The following is a 21,206-nucleotide window of genomic DNA, read 5'->3' on the forward strand; positions in this document are numbered from 1 at the left end:
GGATGACATCCTAGAAATATAATCATGCCGGGGAGAGTTGGGATGATTTTCTTCGGCCAGTCAAGCAGCGATTTGACCCTGATTCATATGAAGACTATGCCATGCAGCAGACATCCTCTGTAGATGTCGTTTCCGATAATGGCGTTGATATCTCTACTGCCGAGGACCAACAGCTTGCGGCTTTGGCGATAGGTCAACCAAAATTAAATGAGGAAGTAGAAGTTGAAGAGAAATTACTTGTTCCCAATAATGAGGATATTGTTCTTATTGCCAAAGATGTCGCAAGTGTCGTGATAAGTCGTATTCTAAGCCTTGGTTACTGATCAGTATGTCGTGAAATGCATGTATTATCTGCAAAACAATTGCTTAAGTGTGCAGGATTAAATGATCCAAATCAGTAGGAGACGATTCAGGTGACGCAAGTGAAAAGAGCGCTAGAAAGGGTGCAATGCTGACCAGGATGCACGCCAGAGAAAAGGCTCGAGATGGAGAAGAAGGATAGCTGGGATGATCATTGATAAGTCGTATTCTAAGCCTTGGTTACTGGTCAGTATGTCGTGAAATGCACGTATTATCTGCAAAACAGTTGCTTAAGTGTGCAGGATTAAAGGATCCAAGTCAGTAGGAGACGATTCAGGTGACGCAAGTGAAAAGGGCGCCAGAAGGGTGCGATACTGACCAGGATGCATGCCAGAGAGAAGGCTCGAAATGGAGAAGGAGGATAGCTGGGATGATCATTGACAAGGGCAAAAAGGTCAAAACGCGGGAGAAGTCTACCCTAAAAGCAAGGGCAAGCCTCCCTATAAAAGAAGCCACTTGGAGAGAGAGAAGGAGTTCGATCAACGCCCCTTTAGAGTTGGTTCCGTAGAGTTCGGTTCGAAGTTCTCGGTTCTCAACACACTTAGTAGAATTCTCTCTAGAAGATCAGTTCCTTCAGCATTATCTTACCTCTCGTTCCTCGCTACAGCCATGGTCACTTGACGTCCAAGAGTCTGCCGGAGAAGTCATCAGTCCGCCGTTCCAGCCAGTTATCGTAGTAGTGTAGTAGTATCATCGCCCGGAGTGGCACAAACAATCTTAATCGCTTTCTTAGTTTAAAGTTTACTTGTTTTCATCGTTGGTTATTTGCAAACACTCATCGCTGTTGCACTTTTGAAGTACTTTGTTATTTTCCAACATTCACGTTATGAAGTTTCTATTACGCATGTCGCTTTGGTTCGAGTTTGCTTCATTCTGCCTAGGAAAGTTAGATCTAGTGATTGCTTTTAATTTCTGAGTGCTTTCTTATCTGGAGTTGTTGATTCGAAGTTGTAGCTATGTTTAGTCAAGTTTTCGTGCATGAGTATATTTTCTGCGCCGTGATTACCACCTTGCATGTCAGTCAGTAGAAGTAAAGTTGCAGTTTTACTGTTTAATTTAAGTTTAAGCATTTTAATCGATGGATCTTGAGTTTGAATTTATGAATCTGAAGTTTTAGTTATGGTGTCTGTGTTCATATGATTTTTGTCAATACTTGGTGAGGAAGAAAACGTCAAAATCAACTTTATTGGACCACTTTTACTTTTAAGTTACTTTTGCTTTTGTTCCCTACTTTTCAGATGTACTATCCAGACCTGTCAGAAAGCCCCCAGACATCAGATATACCTTGTTGTCTAAATTTCCCCTTTTAGTAACTGTCTACTTTCCATATGTCTCTGAGACACCTTGTCCCCTATTTTCACGAACACCATCACATGCCTGTTATTTTCACGCCTACTAGTCAGAAGAGTACCACCTTTATTTCTTGCCTAGGTAAAATCTCAACCCAAGCGTGGTAGCTAACCAAAACACCCAGGAAAGTCACCGCAGTTGTCAAAACGTGTCCATCCTCGTGGGATTCGACCCTTACCTCCATTATACTAATCAGTAGAAGTGGGTTGAGGAAACTTGTTTGAGGCCAGGTCCCGGTTATCGTACCAACGACTCAGCTGGGTCGGGAATCTCTTCCTGATCAGTTGTAAACACTCTAAATTCACATACGAAAACCCGAAAAGGAACAAGCTCTGGCCGTCAATCATTAACAAGGGCAGAAAAGTCAAATCGTGAAGGAAGTCTACCCTAAAAACAAGGGCAAGCCTCCCTATAAAAAGAGCCATCTGGAGAGAGAAAAAGAGTTCGGTTCGAAGTTCGCAAGCTCTCGGTTCTCATACACACTTAGTAGAATTCTCTGTAGAAGATCAGTCCTTCAGCATTATCCAATCTCTCGTTCCTCGCCACAGCTATGGTCACTTGACGTCCAAGAGTCTGCCGGAGAAATCATCGTTCTACCGTTCCAGCCAGTTTGTCGCAGTAGTATAGCAGTATCACCGCCCGGAGTGGCAAAACAATCGTTATTTTGCTTTCTAGTTTAATCTTTACCTGTTTTCGTCGTTGGATTTGTTGCAAACATTTATCGTTGTTGCCTTTTGAAGTACTTGTGAAGATCCAATCGTTTAAGTTATGAAGTTTCTATTTCGCATGTCGCTTTGGTTCAAGTTTGCTTCATTCTGCCTAGGAAAGTTAGATCTAGTCGTTGCTTTTAATTTCTAAGTGTTTTCTTATCTGGAGTTGTTGATCTAAGGTTGTAGTTATGTTTCAGTCTAAGTTTTCGTGCATGAGTCTTTTGTTCTGCATTGTAATCACCACCTTGCATGTTAGTCAGTAGAGGTAAACTGCAGTTCCGCCGTTCATCTTAAGTTTGAGCATTTTAATCAATGGATCTTGAGTTTGAAGTTATGAATCTGAGTTTAGTCATGGAGTTTGTGTTCATATGATTTCTGTTAATACTTGGTGAGGAAAAAAACGTCAAAATCAACTTTTGCCTTGGACCACTTTTACTTTTTTAGTTACTTTTGCTTTTGTCTCCTACTTTTCAGTTGTACCTTCCAGACCTGTCAGAAAGCCAAACAGCCACCAGATATGCCTTGTTGTCTAAATTTCCTCTTTTAGTAACTATCTACTTTTCACATGCCTTTGAGATACCTTGTCCCCTATTTTCACGAACACAACCACATGCCTGTTACTTTCACGCCTACTAGTCAGTAGAGTACCATCTTTATTTCTCGCTTAGGTAAATCCCAACCCCAAAAGCGTGGTAGCTAACCAAAAACACCCAGGAATATCACCACAGTTATCCGAACGTGTCCATCCTTGTGGGATTCGACCCTTACCTCCATTATACTAATCAGTAGAAGTGGGTTGAGTTAATTTGTTTGATACCAGGCCCCGGTTATCGTGCCAACGACTCAACTAGGTCGGGAATCTCATCCTGATCAGTTGGATATACCCCTGCATTTACACACGTTGACCGAGACAATCCTGCACTTTCATGTCTCAAGGGAGCTCATTCCACATATCGAGCAGAGCAGCTCGAAGGTTCGAGCTTCGATGTGGCTGAGGAGGACAGGGTCGCCGATTTTGGGGAAGTAAAGGTTCCTATCTCGGAGGATCTGACCCTTCATCCACTCCATCTAAAAGTGTATATGAACAGGTCAGTTTCTCCCTTTCTCAGGCTCGGTTCCAGCGATGAACATAGATTTCTCGTAGAGAATGTGTATGCTTTGAATGATGTTTCAGAGCTCACTATGACTCGTACATTACAAGGAGATGGTGAATGCGGCAATAGCTCTCTCTTGTTTGGTGCAGACAAATGCGCTCATGAATTTGATCGAGGAGGTTATGTTCCTCTTATGGAAATCTTTCCATTTCTTGGTGTTCAACAGATGCACAAGGAGTACAATGTTGTTGTGCGTGCTGAAACCATCCCGGGTAATTATAGGGCCGACTATAGTGTCTATTACGACAGTGCATTTGAGATAGAGGACAAAGATGAATATGGTGCACCATTGGGTCTGTTTTATGATGTCTGGGAAGAAATGCAAGGGGATTATATTGCAGATTCCACCACTCTTTCCAGCTTATTCATTGCAGGTGCGGGTTCTTCACCATTGACTTGGTATGCGATGCAACTTCAGGCATATGCAGTTACCCTAAGCTGTCGCAGAAATTTGCGAGTGGAGATGTTGCATTTTGGGCTCTCCAGGACTGAAGTCGATACAACTGCCTGAGACCTTTTTGGATTCAAGGCAGATGAACAGATAAGTATCGAGGGATTGTGCACGGTCATGAAAATATTGGAGAGTGGATTAGTATGCAATGACTGGTGGACACAGATTCACCCATGGTTGATTCTGTTGTTGCTTCGGCTGGATATTGTAAGGGATAGTCCGACCAATTTGGTTTTGCTGGATTCCAGGACTATAGAGGCGACGCAAGACATGAAGGTTTATATTCGGGAATCTGAAGGGGCTGCACACTCTAACAAGTTGTTTCACAAGGACGAGCATGGAAAGGATCATGGAATAGCTGGCCAGGGTAAACGACAATTTGAACTGCTGGTTGAAGGGGATCGCATATTTGACCCAGGAGCTTTTGACGGGGAGAAAATCATCCAAGTCAGTGTGGATGCTTCTCTTTAGGTTGTGGATAAAACAAAGCAAGCTACAAGGTGCTTGCTGGGGGTCTCTAAGGGTGTGCGAAGTTTTCTCAAGTTTATCTCGTACCCAAGGAATTCTGATAATTTGTCTTACTTTGGAAGCATTTTTGCATCTTCTATACCTAGGAGTAGGCATGGTGCGACGATATTTCTCATTGCGGAGGAGCGTGGGATTTTGAAGTATGGTACTATTGTAAGACAACAAGGGGATGCGCAGAAGATAGTCTGTTCGCAACGCTCGAATATTGCTTCGATCTTTTCCAAGGTTGATGCAGACTCACCCACTGTGCAATATTCGTTTCCAGGATCTGTTCATGTTAAGTTTGCTACTGCTGAAGCAACAATAATGGCAATGGGATTGACTATTCCAGAGTTGACGAGTCGTGGAGTGAGACCTGACCAGGCTGAGGAGAGTGGTGCTGCCACTTCAATCATGGGTGGTCGAGATTGGCGCTACATCCTGCAGGGGATTCAAGCTCCAGCTACAAAGAGTATGACTACTAGCAGCGAGACCGAGCCGGAAAATAATCTGTATAGTGCAGAGAAAAAGCTGAGGGTCCAATTTCCATTAGAGAGGGCAACATTGATCACTAGGCAATCAGGTGTGAGGGAAGCATATGTGGCTGCTCGTTGTAGCTTATGTGTGTTGCTTCAGTTTCGAGCTTTGGGACATGAAATTATAAAATTGATCTTCTGCCACATTTTCGTCATCTCCGCCTTGAGGACAAGACGATTGTTATCGGGGAGGGAGTTGATAGGGACCTCGAGCCCCAAGCCCAAATGACCAACTAAGCCGTGGCCCTACATCTTTTATTGTTAGCTTATTATTTATTTCCTTGTCTAGCTATAGTATTTTTGGAACACAAACCTTGCTCCTCAAGCAAGATATCTACCGTATTTTAGCATAGGATTTATATAAATCTTTTCGTGTTTTCTTCTTAATTCTTTCCCGAATCGTAGAGTCGAATCAAGCATGGTCCGGACTCTATAAATAAAGAGTCCATTAGAGAGTCAAAAAATCATTCAAGAACAAAGAAATAAAAATCTTTTCTTGAAACCCAAGTTTCGAAACGCTAATTGACGCAACTAGGTTTCTTTATCATTTTCTTCACAATTTCGTGTGCTCTAATCACTTCGATAGGATTCAAATCCTATCAAAAAGATAGAATACCTTAGATATAATCACATATATAATTATTGATTGACTAGAGGCCTACATGTTGCGACATAGGCATTTGGATTATTAGAAAATTAAAATAGAGTAAAATATCATCACACGCACCTTAGTGCATTTACAATGGTGTCCTATCTCCTGAGCCAATCTCCGGGTCTATCTCCCTGATATGAGAGCCCATCCCAGAGCCTGTCTCATAGTGAGTGCTTTTATAACTTATAAATTTATACACTACCATATTCTTATAGTTATTAATCTCTTTTACTACAACACCAATTATTTTAGTTCGAGAATAGATTTTCTGACTCGATGATTGATTTTGTGTATAAGAATATTTCTAGAGGACCATAGTGTAGTGCTATAATTATGTCTACACATTTCTTTTTACCACAACCCCAACTAATTTTGTGTAAAAAAGTGAAATATAAAGTTGCATGGCCTGACCTTTTTGCTGAGGAAACTTCTACTTCCAATGAAACACAAAGGAATTCACGAAAGCATAAAGTGGCACAATAACAGTTATTTTGGCCTCAAGCGCCCTTACTACACGCTAATTAAGTTGGAATAACTGCAGGAAAAAAAAAAAAAAAAAAACACTAAAAAAACTACATAATTATACGTCAAAGTCATTTTTCGGACAATGATAAATATATTTAGGATGAGTCTTCAGTTAGATGATTATCGGTAATTTGATAACTAAAATTTTTATTCCAATTAGTGATTAAGATTTAGTAATCGATTGTAACAGAAAAATCTATCTAAATAAAATAATAGTAGTAACAGATTATACAATGATATTGTTTCGATTAATTGACTTGCCGATTGAAATTTGAACTAATTTGTTTAAATTAACCATCCTGTTGGCAATTGAAATTAAAAATATAACAGGTGTCAAGAGAAAACTAAAACTAGTATATAAGTCTAATGGGCCCCTCCTCCTATCACCAATTGGTTTTAGGATGGAACCCATAGATTTCTATCATGGTATCAGAGCGGGTCGCCGACTGTGGGTCAAATTTAACTGACCCAGCAGTATATCTGGGCCGAAACCGAAAAAATGACTGACCCGACAGTATATCTGGACTTAAAAATTTGGGCCAAGTGGTCCAACCGATCAGAAACAATTGGGCTGATTGTCCAATCGATTAGATAAAGTCCAACCTCCAAGGTTCACCTTGAAGGGTTTGAGGGAGGGTGTTGGCAATTGAAATTAAAAATATAACAACTGTCCCACATCGGTGTCAAGAGAAAACTGAAACTAGTATATAAGTCTCATGGGCCCCTCCTTCTCATGGCCCCCTCCTCCTATCACCAATTGGTTTTAGGATGGAACCCATGGATTTCTATCACATCCCAACATATATCTTCATAGGAGTTGTTCGGTTTACGAGATTGTATCTTGATATTCCATATGTAATATGTTTGGTTCATGAGATTGAAACCTACAACTCAATCTCAGATGAATAATTATGGGATAATTAGTCATAGACAACCCCCTTCAACTAAAATAGTCTCACAACTCAATCCTAGATTATATATTAGTACTCCCTCTGTCACACTTTAAGAGTCTCGGCTTACCACTTTTGGGTGTCCACTTTAGGAGTCACAATTGAAATATTCCATAAATGGTTATAAATCCCACATTTCACTACATTTTATTATAAAACTAGTATATAAAAATAAGATTCACATCCTACTATTTTTTTTAATCTAACTTTCTTTTACATTTCATAAATTATGTTCTATTCTCTCGAATCGAAGCTCATGGTGAACTAAAATTTACTCAAAACACCAACCTCGATTAATGGTGTTTAATCATACGCTTGCCATGGTTTATATAAAATCGATCGAGCTCACAAATTGGGCATAATTTATTAATACGACTAAACAACAATCGTATTGAAAAGATACAAATTCATAATTAAGACGAAATCAGATTTTAAAAATCAAAATTCGAATGCAAAAATTAAATAACTCAACGACATGCACACAAACAAGTTTGAACGACGCATCCATCGCTATAAATTCCCACCTATAATAATAATTGTTACACTAAATAAAATTCTGACAATCTCAATAACTAAAAATCACCTATCCATTTTAAATAGTACTACTGTCCGATTCTTGATCGCTTTTTTTTTTGTTCACCAGTTACTTTGCTTGTGAGTTTGTCTATAACTGATTCCCTCTGTCTAAATTCCCCCAAGATTTTCAGAAACAACACTCGCATGTTATATATATAGAGTTAGCATTTGATTACATCCCTATATAGACATATAGTAGTAAGTGAAGATTTGGGATCGATGGCGAAAGTGGAAGAAATCGCGGAGATTTTCAAGAGATTTGGGGACGAGCAAAGCACGTTGCTGGATGAGTACGAGCGGCTGTCGTTTGAGGTGCAGCTCAACAACGCAATGCTGGGGCGGAGTCTGTCGGAGACGCCGGTGGCGCGGCGTCATGCGCCGCCGGTGAAGGTGAAGCAAACGCGGAGGGCTGCCGGATTTCAGAAGGTGATGAGGAAGTTGTTCACTCCGATTCTTGGGAGAAAAGGGCCCACAAAAGATGGACAATCTGAGACCAACAAGAGTCCCTTTTTTTCCAAGAATTTTAGCAGATCTTTGAGGGTTTAATTTCATGATTAATCGTTTTTTATTATTCGGATTTTTATTTTACTCACACTTTATGTATGTATTATTACTATAATAAAGATGAAAATTCCGGCAACTAGATTTTGTAACTACACATCATTTTAATTGCCCATGCTCATGCGCAAGAGCATGGATGTAGGCCCGGATCCATCTTTATTCATTTTTAATTTCATGCTCTTTCGCAAGAGCTCAACATCCACATCTGTGTTCTTCCGCAAGACATGCTTACACTATTCATGAGTCTCACCATTTTGATTTTTCAATTTAAATATTTTAATTACTAAAAACATTTTCATAGTATTAAAATGCATTCAAAATACCAAAAATACTATTACAAATTACTAAATAATTAAAATCCTAAAAGTTAAAAACTGATAGAAGTATATATGAGTGAGAAATTATTTGATGTAGAAAATGGATGATGAATGTGGATATCTATAGATGATTTGGAGATAAACAATAAAAAAAATAAAAATAAATTGAAAAAAGGCCATAAAACGGCTATACTTTTCGGAATCAGAAAATATATAGTATTTTTTTTTATTTTTTGGATTATTTTCGATTTTTTACGAATTAAAAAAAATTAACGATAAAAAATGACGCCCAAGAGCACGTCCGTGCCGACGGCAAGAGTGCAGCGGCGAGCACGTCACTCACCATGCCGACGGCACGGCTCCTGCTCTTCCGCAAGAGCACCACTGCGGATGCTTTTATGTAGGTAAATTTTACTCGATCATTTCCGAGCACTACCTTCATTGTGTCAATTAATCAATTGAAATACTTCCTTCGTCCCACTGAAAATAACTTACTTTCCCTTTAGTTTGTCCCAACTAAGATGGTCCATTACTAAAAATGAAAACACTTTTATCTCTACATTATTCCATCTCTCTAACTTTACTCTCTCCACTTCACACACAAAATAAGAAATAATATCATTATATACTTTATAAATAAGAAGTTCCCTCCATTCCAAGGAAGATGACCCTTCCTTGAGCGGCACACGATTTTCTGCAACTTAATTTTGTGTGTTAAGTAGAGAGAATAAAGTAATAGAGAGGGAATAAAGTAGAGATAAAAGTATTTTCATTTTTAGTAATGAGTCATCTTAATTGGGACAAACCAAAAAAGAAAATAATTGATTTTCAGTGGGACGGAGAGAGTTAGAACATATTTGGATATCTACTATAAGAAAAACCATTGTACTTTTATCGTACTAAGAAGTAGTAGGTACCATTGGGGTACATCGAAGGTGTGCGGGGATAAGGGGGCCGGCCTGAGTATGGGGTAACGTTGGGGTACGAAGGACTTCCATCTGGATTCATTGTTAGAGAGAGAAATATTAGAAAATGGGGTGGTAAATAGTGGTGTAAAATGGGTATATATAGATGGTAAAATTAATAAAAAAAATTTTTAAAAAATATAAAATTGTGCCAGATCGGTGGTTGCGCCTGCAATAGACGTTGATCGCATGCGGCAAGGGCGAAACATAGGGCGTTGGGGAGGGACCGTCAATCGGCGGGTCACCCCACAATAGAGGACGATCAATCTAACAATCAATCGTCCAGAGATGAGATCGTCCCCTTATTGTGAATGCTATGATAAGAGCGAAGATTAACTAAGTATAACAATTGATCGTCCCCTTATTTAGGAGAAATAAATATTTCATCTGTCCCACAAGACTATGCATTCTTTTCTTTTTAGTCCGTCTCACAAGAATATGCATTTTCTAATTTTGGAAACTATTTTCTCTCTATTGAGGTGAGACTCATTCTCCACTAACAATACTTTAACTATTTTTTCTCTCTTATTTACCAATTTTGCATTAAAACTCGTGTCAAACTAAAAGTATATATTTTTTGGGGCCTGAGGGAGTCACTTGGCGGGAGGATTTAGTAAATATCTCTAGAGAAGTACTCCCTCCGTCCGCGAATAGGAGTCCCATTTCATTCCGGCACGGGTTTTAAGAAATGTTAAGAAAAGTAGGTGGAAGAAAGTTACTGGAATAAAAGTCTCACTTGTATAAAGAGATTTCCATTTTAAATAATGTGCCATCTTAATTGGGACAAACCAAAAAGAAAAGTGAGATCATCTTCAATGGAACGGATGGAGTATTGCTTGTCACAAAGACTTACCAAAAGAAGCACACGATGAAAGGAAGAAAAATATGTAATTAGTGAGTAATTGATACACAATTAATAGGTGATTGATACACAATTACATTGTCTATGTATAGATTATTTCCTACCATACACACGGTTGTAATATGGCCTATATTAAGGCAAACCTAGTGATGAATCAAATACACTAAAACATATTACAATCATATTAATTTTCAATACTACTAGACTAAGTGAAAACAAAACATGTAACCCACGTTTAATATTACTTCAAATATAAGACCCATCTTACTATATTCTTAAAGAATGGAGACCGCGGTTAATATTATTACTCCCTTCGTCCCATTTTAAGAGTTTCGGTTGAGTTTGGCACGAGTATTAAGAAATGTAAAGAAAAATTGGTGAAAAAAGATAGTGGAATGTGGGTCCTACTTTTTTATATTAGTTTTATAATAAAATGTGACTGGAAAAAAGTTAATGGAATGTGAGGTCTAATACCATTTAGAATATTTCAACCGGGACTCCTAAAGTGGGACATTAAAAAATGGTAAACCGGGACTCCTAAAATGGGACGGATGGAGTGCACAATTTAAGGATTAAATTTTTAATACTCTCTTTAATAAAACTATAGTTCATGTGGACTCTGTTAATTACATTCCTCAAAATTGTAAAGATACTCCTAATTACTAGAAGTAATTTATAAATATTTTCAAGTCAGAGTGCAATTGCATATGAGTAGAGATGCCCAAGGTTTTCGGTTCAGACGGTTAATCGTGAAACCGTAACCGGCGGTTTCGGTTCCGAACCGGAACCGTGAGATTTAAAACGAATCGAAACTGTCACTCTTGGAACCGTAGTTCGGTTCATGTTCCAAAATTCCGGAACCGAAACCGTGTCGGAACCGGGAAAAATCGCTGAAAAACCGTGAAATCGAGCCAAAACTGCCTAAAACCGCCGGTTCAAAACCAAAAAAACCGTAAAAATCGAAATCAAAACCGGAACCGCCGATTTTCGAACCGAAACCGAAATCGTGAAATAGCCTCACAGTTCGATTCTGGTTCCACATTTCCTAAAATCGGAACCGCCGGTTCATGAACCGTGGGCATCTCAACATACGAGTATATGACCGAAGTCGAAAATAAATTAAATTAAACTCACGAATCATTTCCTTATCCATTAACCATTTCTGCATCACATTATTCTCAATTCCCCAAACCATGCTTTCTTCCCGATGCCAAACACCCTCCACTTTCCTTCATCAATCACCCGATTTTTCTGCATTCAATCCGCCATACTTCTACTCCACCAACACAATCCATCACCGGAAATTTCATTTATTCGCCGCTCCCATCAAAGATAAACACCATCTTTACGGACACACGAGCACCACAACACTGCAATTCGAAGATTTTCTTCAAACTATTACCACATCTCCAAAACAGCTCGAAGCACTGGCGAAAGTCAATAGATATGGGGAAATTCGAACTATTGCTGAATTCAATCGTCTACTCGTTTCCTTAATTTCGTCGGATGAGGTTGAATTGGCGTGGAAGCTCAAGTCTACCTTATCGTCTCTTGGTTTATTCCCGGATGTGCGGACGTATTCAATTTTGGTGAACGGTTTCTGCAAGAACAAGGCGAGGATAGAAGCGAGAATCGCTCTTCACGAGATGCTGGAGAATGGATTCGAGCCAAATGTGGCCACGTTCACCACAGTAATCAACTCCTTTTGTGAGAGTGGAAGATTGAAGGAGGCATATGAGGTGTTCGACGAAATGTCTAAAATAGGGTGCGAGCCCACAATTAACACGTACAACTGCTTGTTGAAAGGTCTGTGCTACGTTGGTAGAATAGAGGAGGCTTATGACTTGTTATTAAGCGTAAAAAACTCTTCAATCAAGCCGGATATCTACACTTACACTGCAATGATGGATGGTTTTTGCAAAGTAGGACGTTCGGATGAGGCGTTCGAGTTGCTCGGTGAAGCTCTGAGGATGAAGTTGACGCCGAATGTCGTAACGTACAACACTCTGTTCAATGGTTACTTCAAGGAGGGGAAGCCCTTGCGCGGTTTCGGCCTGTTGAGGCGGATGAGAGCGAGGAAATGCAGCCCCGACTACATCAGCTACAGCACGTTGCTGCACGGGCTGTTGAAATGGGGCAAAATTAGAGCTGCAATGCAGGCGTACAAGGAGATGGTTGGAGACGGGTATCGCGTGGATGAGAGGATGATGAACACCTTGGTGAGGGGCTTGTGCAGGCATGCTAGGAAGGAGAAGTATGTGTTGAATGATGCATACAATGTGTTTGATGAGATGAGGAATGGGAGGTATCCCATATATCAAGAATCATATGAGCTGGTGATTGAGGCCATGTGCTGCAATGGGAGGGACATGGAAAGAAGAGGTTTTGAAGTTTTGAATGAGATGATTGGGATTGGGTTTTCACCCAAGACTTTCACTTTCAACATTGCTATTCATGCTCTTTGTTGCTGCGGTGAGGTGGACAAGGCTTTGGCAGTTTTGGCGATGATGCATAAACACAGAAAGGCAAGAGGGATACCGTTTAAGGCATTGATTGATGAGTTGATTCTGCAAGGAAAGGTGTTGGAGGCTGCTTGTGTTTATGGGTTTGCTTTGAAGAAAGGTCTGGTGCCAAAGTGGAAACCTCAATTAAGGACCTGTTCAGTATCTTAGATATGCATAGATTTGTGGTCATATTTATGCATTAATGGGGGTTCTGTGTGAAAGATAATTCTCACCAGCCCGAGAATTAAATGAAGGCTCGCACTGTTGAGTGCTGTAATGGGCGAAATTCATTTCTCCGACATAGGTGGTTTTTGAATCAGCATCGATTTTCTGCTCCACCAAAAACCAACTCTCGCGCCTTGCCGGGGTAGTAATCTGTCCATCTCCAATGAGAAAATTGAGACCCATTCCTTGTTTCTGCCTCGCAGGGTGGACCGTTTCCCTGGGGAAGAGTCGGAGAAGAAGGAAAAAGAGGAAGATTTTTAGGGGATAATGATTCAAAGAAGTAATCTTGATTTGGTGGGACTGATCTTCGTATTTTTGGTTGCTGATTGTCAGGATTCGGAGAAGATTTCTTTTGTTCTGAATAATTAGATAGGATATTGAGCTGACTCCTGCAATCATAAAATTAATTACATTGGGCATAGAAAGAAAAATTTATCATTGTATATTGCATATTACCGTGTTAACTCGTTGGATCGATTCATTTTGAGAATATTTAGAGTCTGTTTGTATAGTTTGTTATGTGCTGCCTTGCTTAATTGATATGCATGTTGATTTTCTGGATGTGAGTAGTAAATGTGATAACTCTCTGAATAGAGAAGAAGCTTGGATGCTAAAATGAATAGATATGTATGTTTGAGAGTTGTCTGGTTGGAGATGAATTTGGAATACTACTTTGTATCCATGAGCTTGAAATGATGAGTGTAAATGCATCATATATTCAAACCTAAAGAATATAGGAGACTTCTGTTGTACTCTTTGTATGAGCTTCTATATAGTACTACTAGTAAAGATTTGTTGGATAAAGATTGGAGATTTACAAATTCTATTCTCTTTAGACAGATATATGTAAGGTTGTCATTCTATCCTCATGTGTCTCTTCAAGATATTTAGCTTCTTGAATTACTTATTTTTCTTCCTGTGCTACTAATGAGGATAGCAGTAATTTTCACATATCTATATTTTCTTCCTTGCAGAAAATCTAGGTAACTAAGAAATGGAGGAGTATTCTTCAATCTTTATGTGTGTGTTCTTTGCTGTCATTTTTCATGCTGCGTTTAGTCATCAAGCATGGGTCTGTGAAATTTGTTTATAAAAACATATAGTAATATGCAAAAAGACTTCACAATACGTGAATTTTACCGATTACAATTTGGAATGTTTAAAGAATAGGACAAGTTCTTATCCCATGTAAAAATCTTGCAGCTGCATTTCTAATCATAAGTTTATTTCCATACATGCACATGCTAAACTCGAGACTTTGAAGAAGCATAAAGTAACAATCATATCTAGTAATTCCTCAGTCCAATAATAGATATCCCATTTTTGACTGGTTCGGATTTTAAAAATTGTTTGACTTTATAATCTTAAGTGGTAGAAATAATTTAGTGGAAGATGAACTTCACTTTTTATATTAATTTTATAATAAAATATGAGTATAATAAGTTATTAGAATGTGGAAATTATTTGTTAAAAATAATAAAAGTAAAATAAAACATTTATTAATATACATACGGAAACATAAAATATAAGATATTTTATAGCGGCCCGAGAGAGTAGATTGTATAATTGTAATTGTATCGACTAATGCTAAAAGAATTATTATTGGGCCTAATATATAAGGGAGGCCTATTAGAAATGGGGAATTTAACAAGGCCCAAGAAGGATTAGTGACGCTATCGTGAGGTGTGGATGGCGTCATCAAGCATAGTTGAAAGCAACCGAACTTGCCAGCCAAAAAAAACTAATGATGATTGCTTCATCACCAAAACAGCAGCGTGCACAGCTGTCCAGGAAAATGCACATTAAATTATTATGCCTATATATAATTACATTACTACTACTCCTATGCAAGAAGAGTATAGTTCCACCTAACTGCTTCACTATGACATTCTTCCATATGCACTCACCACTTTATTGGTTGCACATCCATCAAATACTCCTTTATGGCTCATATATTTAATGATTAAAAAAAGTGAATAAAGTAGATGTGAGAAAAATATAGGTTAAAAGATAAAGTAAGAGAGAAATAGAGTATTGCTTCGCTTATAGTGGGAAGTAAGAGAGATGATGAGAATGGTAGTTAAAATGATGTCAAACTGTCAATAGATAGTAATACCCATATTATTATTAATGTTTAACGGTGGACCCTAATGATATAGAAAGTTGTAAATAAATTGAAGTATATGAGTAATGAGTTTGAGACAACTTGTAATAGAAGAAAATGAAATATTTTATGAGATGGGCGAAAAAAGAGACTTGTCCTTATTTTTATGGAACAGATGAAGTATTTATTAGTTTCAAATGTTATCATAATTTTAAAAAATAGATATCCCTCCATTTTGTTATAATGTTTAAAGAGTGAATAGTGAATGAAGAATAACACATTTCTTGGCCGTATAAACTACCTTTCCCATATTACTTCTTCCGTTCCAGCTAAAATAGTACATTTCTTGGCGGGCACATGATTTTAGAAGTTATTGGTTAATGTGCTTAACTGAAGAGAGAAAAAGTGGGTGTAAGTGTTAAAAAAGAAAGATGAATATTTCAGTAGGAATGCGAAAAAATGATTGAATGTATTAATTGGAGAGAGAACGTTTTCAAAAAAGAAAATATGTCATCTTATTTGAAATAAACTAAAAAGAAAAAAACGTAAATGGGAAAGAGAAAGAGTAGTATTATTTTTTTTATCATTTTTAATTTCTCATAACCAAAACCATATCTTATCAGGGTTTATTAGAGGCACTGTATCATCTATTTGAATCCTACATCATCAAATTTCGGTGCTAAGTCAATTTCAACACTAGTAATAAATTTAATTTTCGATATTAAGATAGCAATTTCTGAAAATCATGACAAAATTGAAAGTATTAGTAACAAGTTACAGTAACTTGAAGAAAAATGAAAAATGCAGCTTCTCAAATTCATTATAAAAAAAAAGTGAGTTGCAAGAGAGAATTGTTGTTTACCAAATTCGATCTTGACATTTCATAACATAATAATTGACAACACAGGTAATTATAATTCCAATTAAGGAAGAATTAGAAGCTACGATTACCAATCATCTTATATTTTGGAGGTGAATCACTTCGCCGCCCTCGCATCGACGGCGGCGGCGGCTTAGTTGGATTTTAAGTACGGCCGCAATATGTAGACCAATCATTACTATCACTTCACAAATTGCTCGTGCAAAAAGAAATGTTTTTTTCTTTTTTAAACTCAAAAGCTCCCACTTCTCCTCCCTGTTCGAACTGGGCCACTTTTTAGGGATTTACTAACATTTTACTTCCCCAATTTTGACTAGTTTAGTTGGTAATTCTGTAATGGAGGGTGGGGGGTTGTGCATGAATGGGATTTGCGCTGCATCCTACTCGCTTAATTGGAAAAAGGGCTGGCCTCTGCGATCCGGTGGTTTTGCTACTCTCTGTCATGATTGTGGGTATGTCTCATCTCTCTCTCTGAATAGTTAGGTTTAATTGAAAGAAATCTTGTTTAATTGTGGCTTTAATTTTGTTTGGGAATAAAATAAGTGCAGATTTTAGTAGAACAACAATGTAACTGTGTCAAGTTCCTAACCTATTCAGATAGCAGCAAACTAGGATGCTTAAATCTGATGTTCACTTTTTTTCAAATAAAATTGAAGAACTAAGTTGAATGGGCTGATGATGTGAATTCCAGTATAATACTTGGCATAATCAGTCCTTCAATTGGTGTTAATTCTAGTAGTTTGGGAGATCTTAATGTATGGGAAAGGTTGCTTTTCTCAGTTTCTCTAAAAACAACATTTGGTTTTCATTCGAGGGAGCTAACCTTACTCCGTTGAAGTCTTAATCAAGATAATGGATTGTTGTACAATTTAAGTTCATCTTTTGTAAGCTCTGGAAGAAATCACTCTCTATCTGGATCAATAATTTATTGTCTTTTTTATGAGTTGGAGCAATTTACCTCCGTGGCTATAAAAAAAATGGGTTCATTTAGGGAGATAAAAGGGCTGAACTTCTTAGTGTAAAAGGAGAGGTTTCAGTTCAATCACCACTGCTGCCCTTCCCCAATATTAAAGTTAAGAATAGAAACTAGCAGTGGTTATTCCTATTAACAACATAATGGCTGTTTACAGGACTGCCTATAAAGATTTGGTCTTCTGTGAAACGTTCCATTTAGAGGAAACAGGTTGGAGGGAGTGCACCTCATGCGGAAAGGTGTGCACTCAGTTTTTTTCCCTGTGGCTTCTTATAATACACTGTCTTCTCTTTTGGATTCTTGTCATTTACTGGTAGAGCTTGACTCAAAAGCTTTGCAGCGTCTTCATTGTGGATGCATTGCTTCCAGTACGTTGCTAGAGCTACTCGACACTGGTGGGGTGAAATGTGCAGGCTGCAGCAAGAGTTTTCCACATTCTCGCGTAAGAGCAATTTACGGATGCTCGTAATGAGACACTAGACAATGGGTGCTGCATTGTTTGTTATTCTGTTTATGTATCTGACATGTGTGAAATTGGCTCTTTATATGGAATATTGCAGTTTCACGCAGAATTTTATATAATCTTTTTAACTGCACTAAGTTTTAGTTTCTCTAACGGAGACATACTCTGATTCTTCCAAAGCCCTATGCAGACCCCCTTAGAAGAAAAACATAAAGCACGTGATCTTTCAACAGAAAACGGCACTGATAGAAATTCTGATACGATGGTACCTGCACAATCTGGTGATGATACTAAAATGGACTGCCAAGAATACTTGTTACCATCTCAGAATGTCAATGTGACCTCAAGGAAACTCGAAGAATCTCTTGCCAGTCCTGAAGGAATAGGTTATAAATTGTTGTCGAGTTCTAATCAGCCAACTTTTGGACCATCAAAAAGTTATGACATGTTCCAAGAAAGTAGAAGCTTACATAAGTCGTTAGTTGAGACGAACCTGAGCATCAGCTTGTCTGCTTCGTCAAACTCAAATACCATGTCCGGGGTTATCACCGAAGAAAGGCAATTGAACACTGCAATTTCTTCCTTTCAACAGGGTTGTAGGCCCCACCATCTCTTACCAAGGGTACCAACCATTTTGGCTGCAGGAGTAGAAACAAACTCTAGCTCTATTTCACAATTACGTGTTGCAAGGCCACCTGTTGAAGGAAGAGTTAAAAGTCAATTGCTTCCACGCTATTGGCCACGGATAACAGACCAGGAGCTGCAGCAGATATCCGGAGAGTATCCTAATTTTTAGATTTTTTACTAATATATTTATATGCTTTTTCTCTTTTTTAACTACTTCTTAAGCAGTGTGTATCCTTAATTTGGTCGTTGCCAGCTCAAATTCCACCATTGTTCCCTTGTTTGAAAAGGTCTTAAGTGCCAGTGATGCTGGCCGTATTGGTCGTCTGGTTCTTCCTAAAGCATGTGCCGAAGTATGTTTCTAATATAGCTAGTGCTTCTTGAAAGTATTGTTTTATTCGCCCTCGTTTTCTCACTACAAATGATAAGCATAAGTTGTGTTTATCTTTTTAGCCTTTTTCTTTGGTTCTCTAACGAGATTAGCCTAACTCGCTTTTCAGGCATATTTCCCGCCTATCTCTCAACCGGAGGGCCTTCCTTTGAGGATTCAGGATCTGAAGGGCAAAGAATGGGTATTTCAGTTCCGATTTTGGCCAAATAATAATAGCAGAATGTATGTTTTGGAGGGTGTAACCCCCTGCATTCAGTCGATGCAATTACAAGCTGGAGATACCGGTACTGTGATCAAGTTTTGTTCATCAGAAGTTCAATAATTCATAAAAAACAATAAATTCTCTCTTTTGATATTAAATCAGTAGATAATAGCGATTCTCTAGTTTAATGGTTCTTATCAATAATCACATTCCAGTAATTTGCAATGATGTTTGAATATTCAATCTTGAACAGCTGTTTTGGCAGTGCAGTCCTTCCTTTGCTCACTTCTTTAAGTTTTCTTGTTCAGTTACGTTCAGTCGTATGGATCCAGAAGGAAAACTTCTAATGGGGTTCCGCAAAGCGTGTAACAGCGTTTCAGTACAGAAGGTAGCTATGGTCTTATTCAATTTGTTCTAAGAGTTATCTTTGATGGTACTCTAAATTAAAAAAAAATGACTGTTGATTTGCTTTGCAGCAGGATTCACTTTATCCAATTGATATGGGTGCTTTTCAAGGCGAAACGGTCATGGGAAATGCCGAAAGCCTCGGCTATTCTGGCCTTCTTCAGTCGCTAAAAGGAAGCAGGAGTCCTTCGATGACTCTATTTCCTAAGCACATCTACCCCGGGAATATCAGCCCCCAAATCACCGAAATGAATGTTTGCAAGTCTGGAGGAGACAATCTCGCGTTGGTGCCTTCTGAGCGCAAAAGAAGAAACATTGGGGCAAAGAGTAAACGACTACTTATTGACGGCTATGATTCTTTGGAGCTGAGACTCTCGTGGGAAGAGGTGCAGGATTTGCTCAGGCCATCACCAACTGTCAAGCCAAGCACTGTCTCAGTTGAGGATCAAGAAATCGAAGAATTTGATGTAAGAAATTTCTTTTCAATCGACATCAGTCATCCTGCATTTGAGATTCTCAATTTTTAGTTTGGTGTTCGTATTCATTTCAGGAACCACCTGTTTTCGGAAAGAGAAGTATTTTCATCGTTCGTCTCCCCGGGTAAGAATGAATGAAGACTTGTACTAAATCATGGAATTATTCCTGATGCTGCTGCTGTCTTACTATTTTGCTATACCTCTTATTGTTGATTAAGATTGGATAATTTACGAATGACCATTCTAATATAGGGAACAAGAACAATGGACTCAATGCGACAATTGCTTAAAATGGCGAAAACTGCCACTTGATCTTCTGCTCCCTCCCAAATGGACATGTCAAGACAATATCAACGACCCAATGAGGTTTGTATCGTTGTATCCTTGTATTTTCTTTCGAAAGACAAGATATTGAGCTTCGTACCGACATTCTTTTGAAATCAGATGCTCATGTTCTGCTCCCGACGAAATGGACGCAAGGGGACTTGAGAATCTTGTCAGAATGCACAAGGGTATGTATGCATCACTCAACACCATTCATGGCTTCTGTGATTTTAGATTTAGTGATAATCTGCATTTAATACGAATTTTCGCTTGTCATGCAGATTTCACGAAAAGGAGAGCGTTAACAAGCCTCAAACCAGTACACGGACAAGAATATCAGGAAAACGTTGAAGCACAGACAAACGGAGCACCTGCTGGGGTAAACATGAGCGAGCCAGGATCTTCATCTGTGGCAACAACCACAAGACATCCTAGGCATCGTCCGGGCTGCTCCTGCATCGTCTGCATACAGCCTCCAAGCGGGAAGGGCAAACACAAACCAACGTGCGTATGCAACGTCTGCATGACTGTCAAACGACGCTTCAAAACCTTGATGATGCGCAAGAAGAAGCGCCAGTCGGAGCGTGAAGCAGAAATCGCACAGAGGAATCAATCTGCTGCCAAGGAGGAAGCCGAGGTTGACAGCGTCCCCAGTCAGGCACCATCGGATAATGCAAAGAGATCGGAAAGTGAGAATCTCTTGAAATGCCAGAGCTGCGATGGCCCAGCTCAAGAAAATGCTAATAATTTTAATGGAGGATTGGACTTGAACTGCTGTCCGGTTCGACAGGGAACTGCACGCATAAGCATGATGAATTTGCTTCAAGAAGCTAGTTTGCCTTTGGACACATACCTAAGACAGAACGGTCTTACAAGCTTGGTTTTTGAGCAGCAAGAGAGTTCAACGCCCGTTATAGCTCAGGCTTCGGGAGAGACGACAACCCCACCTGCACAAGACGATGCCGGTTGCTCAGCTGTTCAAGAGCAGGAGGGCAGCAGTGACTTATTGGATAAAGAACAGAGGGAAGACGACACATCATGATCTCTCTCTTATGAGTTTGTGTACTTGAAATCTTGCCATGAGTGAAGTATAAATGGATTGAGAAGTAATTATTTCATATATGGTAATTATCTTTCCATAAAACCTCACATTTACTGG

At 38.8% G+C, this 21,206-nt stretch overlaps 2 protein-coding genes across 3 annotated transcripts; both read left to right on the forward strand.

Annotated features, from left to right (window-relative positions):
* Nucleotides 1-11,629: 11,629 nt before the first annotated feature.
* On the forward strand, nucleotides 11,630-13,716 carry LOC125219521 (uncharacterized). The gene has a single exon (XM_089068562.1). It carries the CDS (start codon nucleotides 11,670-11,672, stop codon nucleotides 13,146-13,148), a length of 1,479 nt encoding a protein of 492 aa, XP_088924688.1. The 5' UTR covers nucleotides 11,630-11,669; the 3' UTR covers nucleotides 13,149-13,716.
* A 2,456-nt stretch (nucleotides 13,717-16,172) lies between these two features.
* Nucleotides 16,173-21,191, forward strand: LOC125221253 (B3 domain-containing transcription repressor VAL2). Of its 2 annotated transcripts, none has more exons than XM_048123377.2 (12): nucleotides 16,173-16,641; nucleotides 17,320-17,401; nucleotides 17,503-17,604; nucleotides 17,816-18,405; nucleotides 18,506-18,602; nucleotides 18,750-18,924; nucleotides 19,151-19,230; nucleotides 19,319-19,714; nucleotides 19,798-19,847; nucleotides 19,976-20,089; nucleotides 20,168-20,235; nucleotides 20,329-21,191. In XM_048123377.2, the coding sequence occupies exons 1-12, from the start codon at nucleotides 16,526-16,528 to the stop codon at nucleotides 21,087-21,089; spliced, it is 2,631 nt and encodes an 876-aa protein (XP_047979334.1). In that variant the 5' UTR covers nucleotides 16,173-16,525; the 3' UTR covers nucleotides 21,090-21,191. The 2 variants fall into 2 exon arrangements, with proteins under 2 accessions (XP_047979334.1, XP_047979335.1); XM_048123378.2 differs by having other exon boundaries at nucleotides 19,322-19,714.
* Nucleotides 21,192-21,206: the final 15 nt, after the last annotated feature.

This window comes from Salvia hispanica, chromosome 1 (genome assembly GCF_029641045.1).
Source record: "Salvia hispanica isolate PSC_SH4W2 chromosome 1, Shi_PSC_v1, whole genome shotgun sequence".
Classification (NCBI taxonomy): Eukaryota; Viridiplantae; Streptophyta; class Magnoliopsida; order Lamiales; family Lamiaceae; genus Salvia; species Salvia hispanica.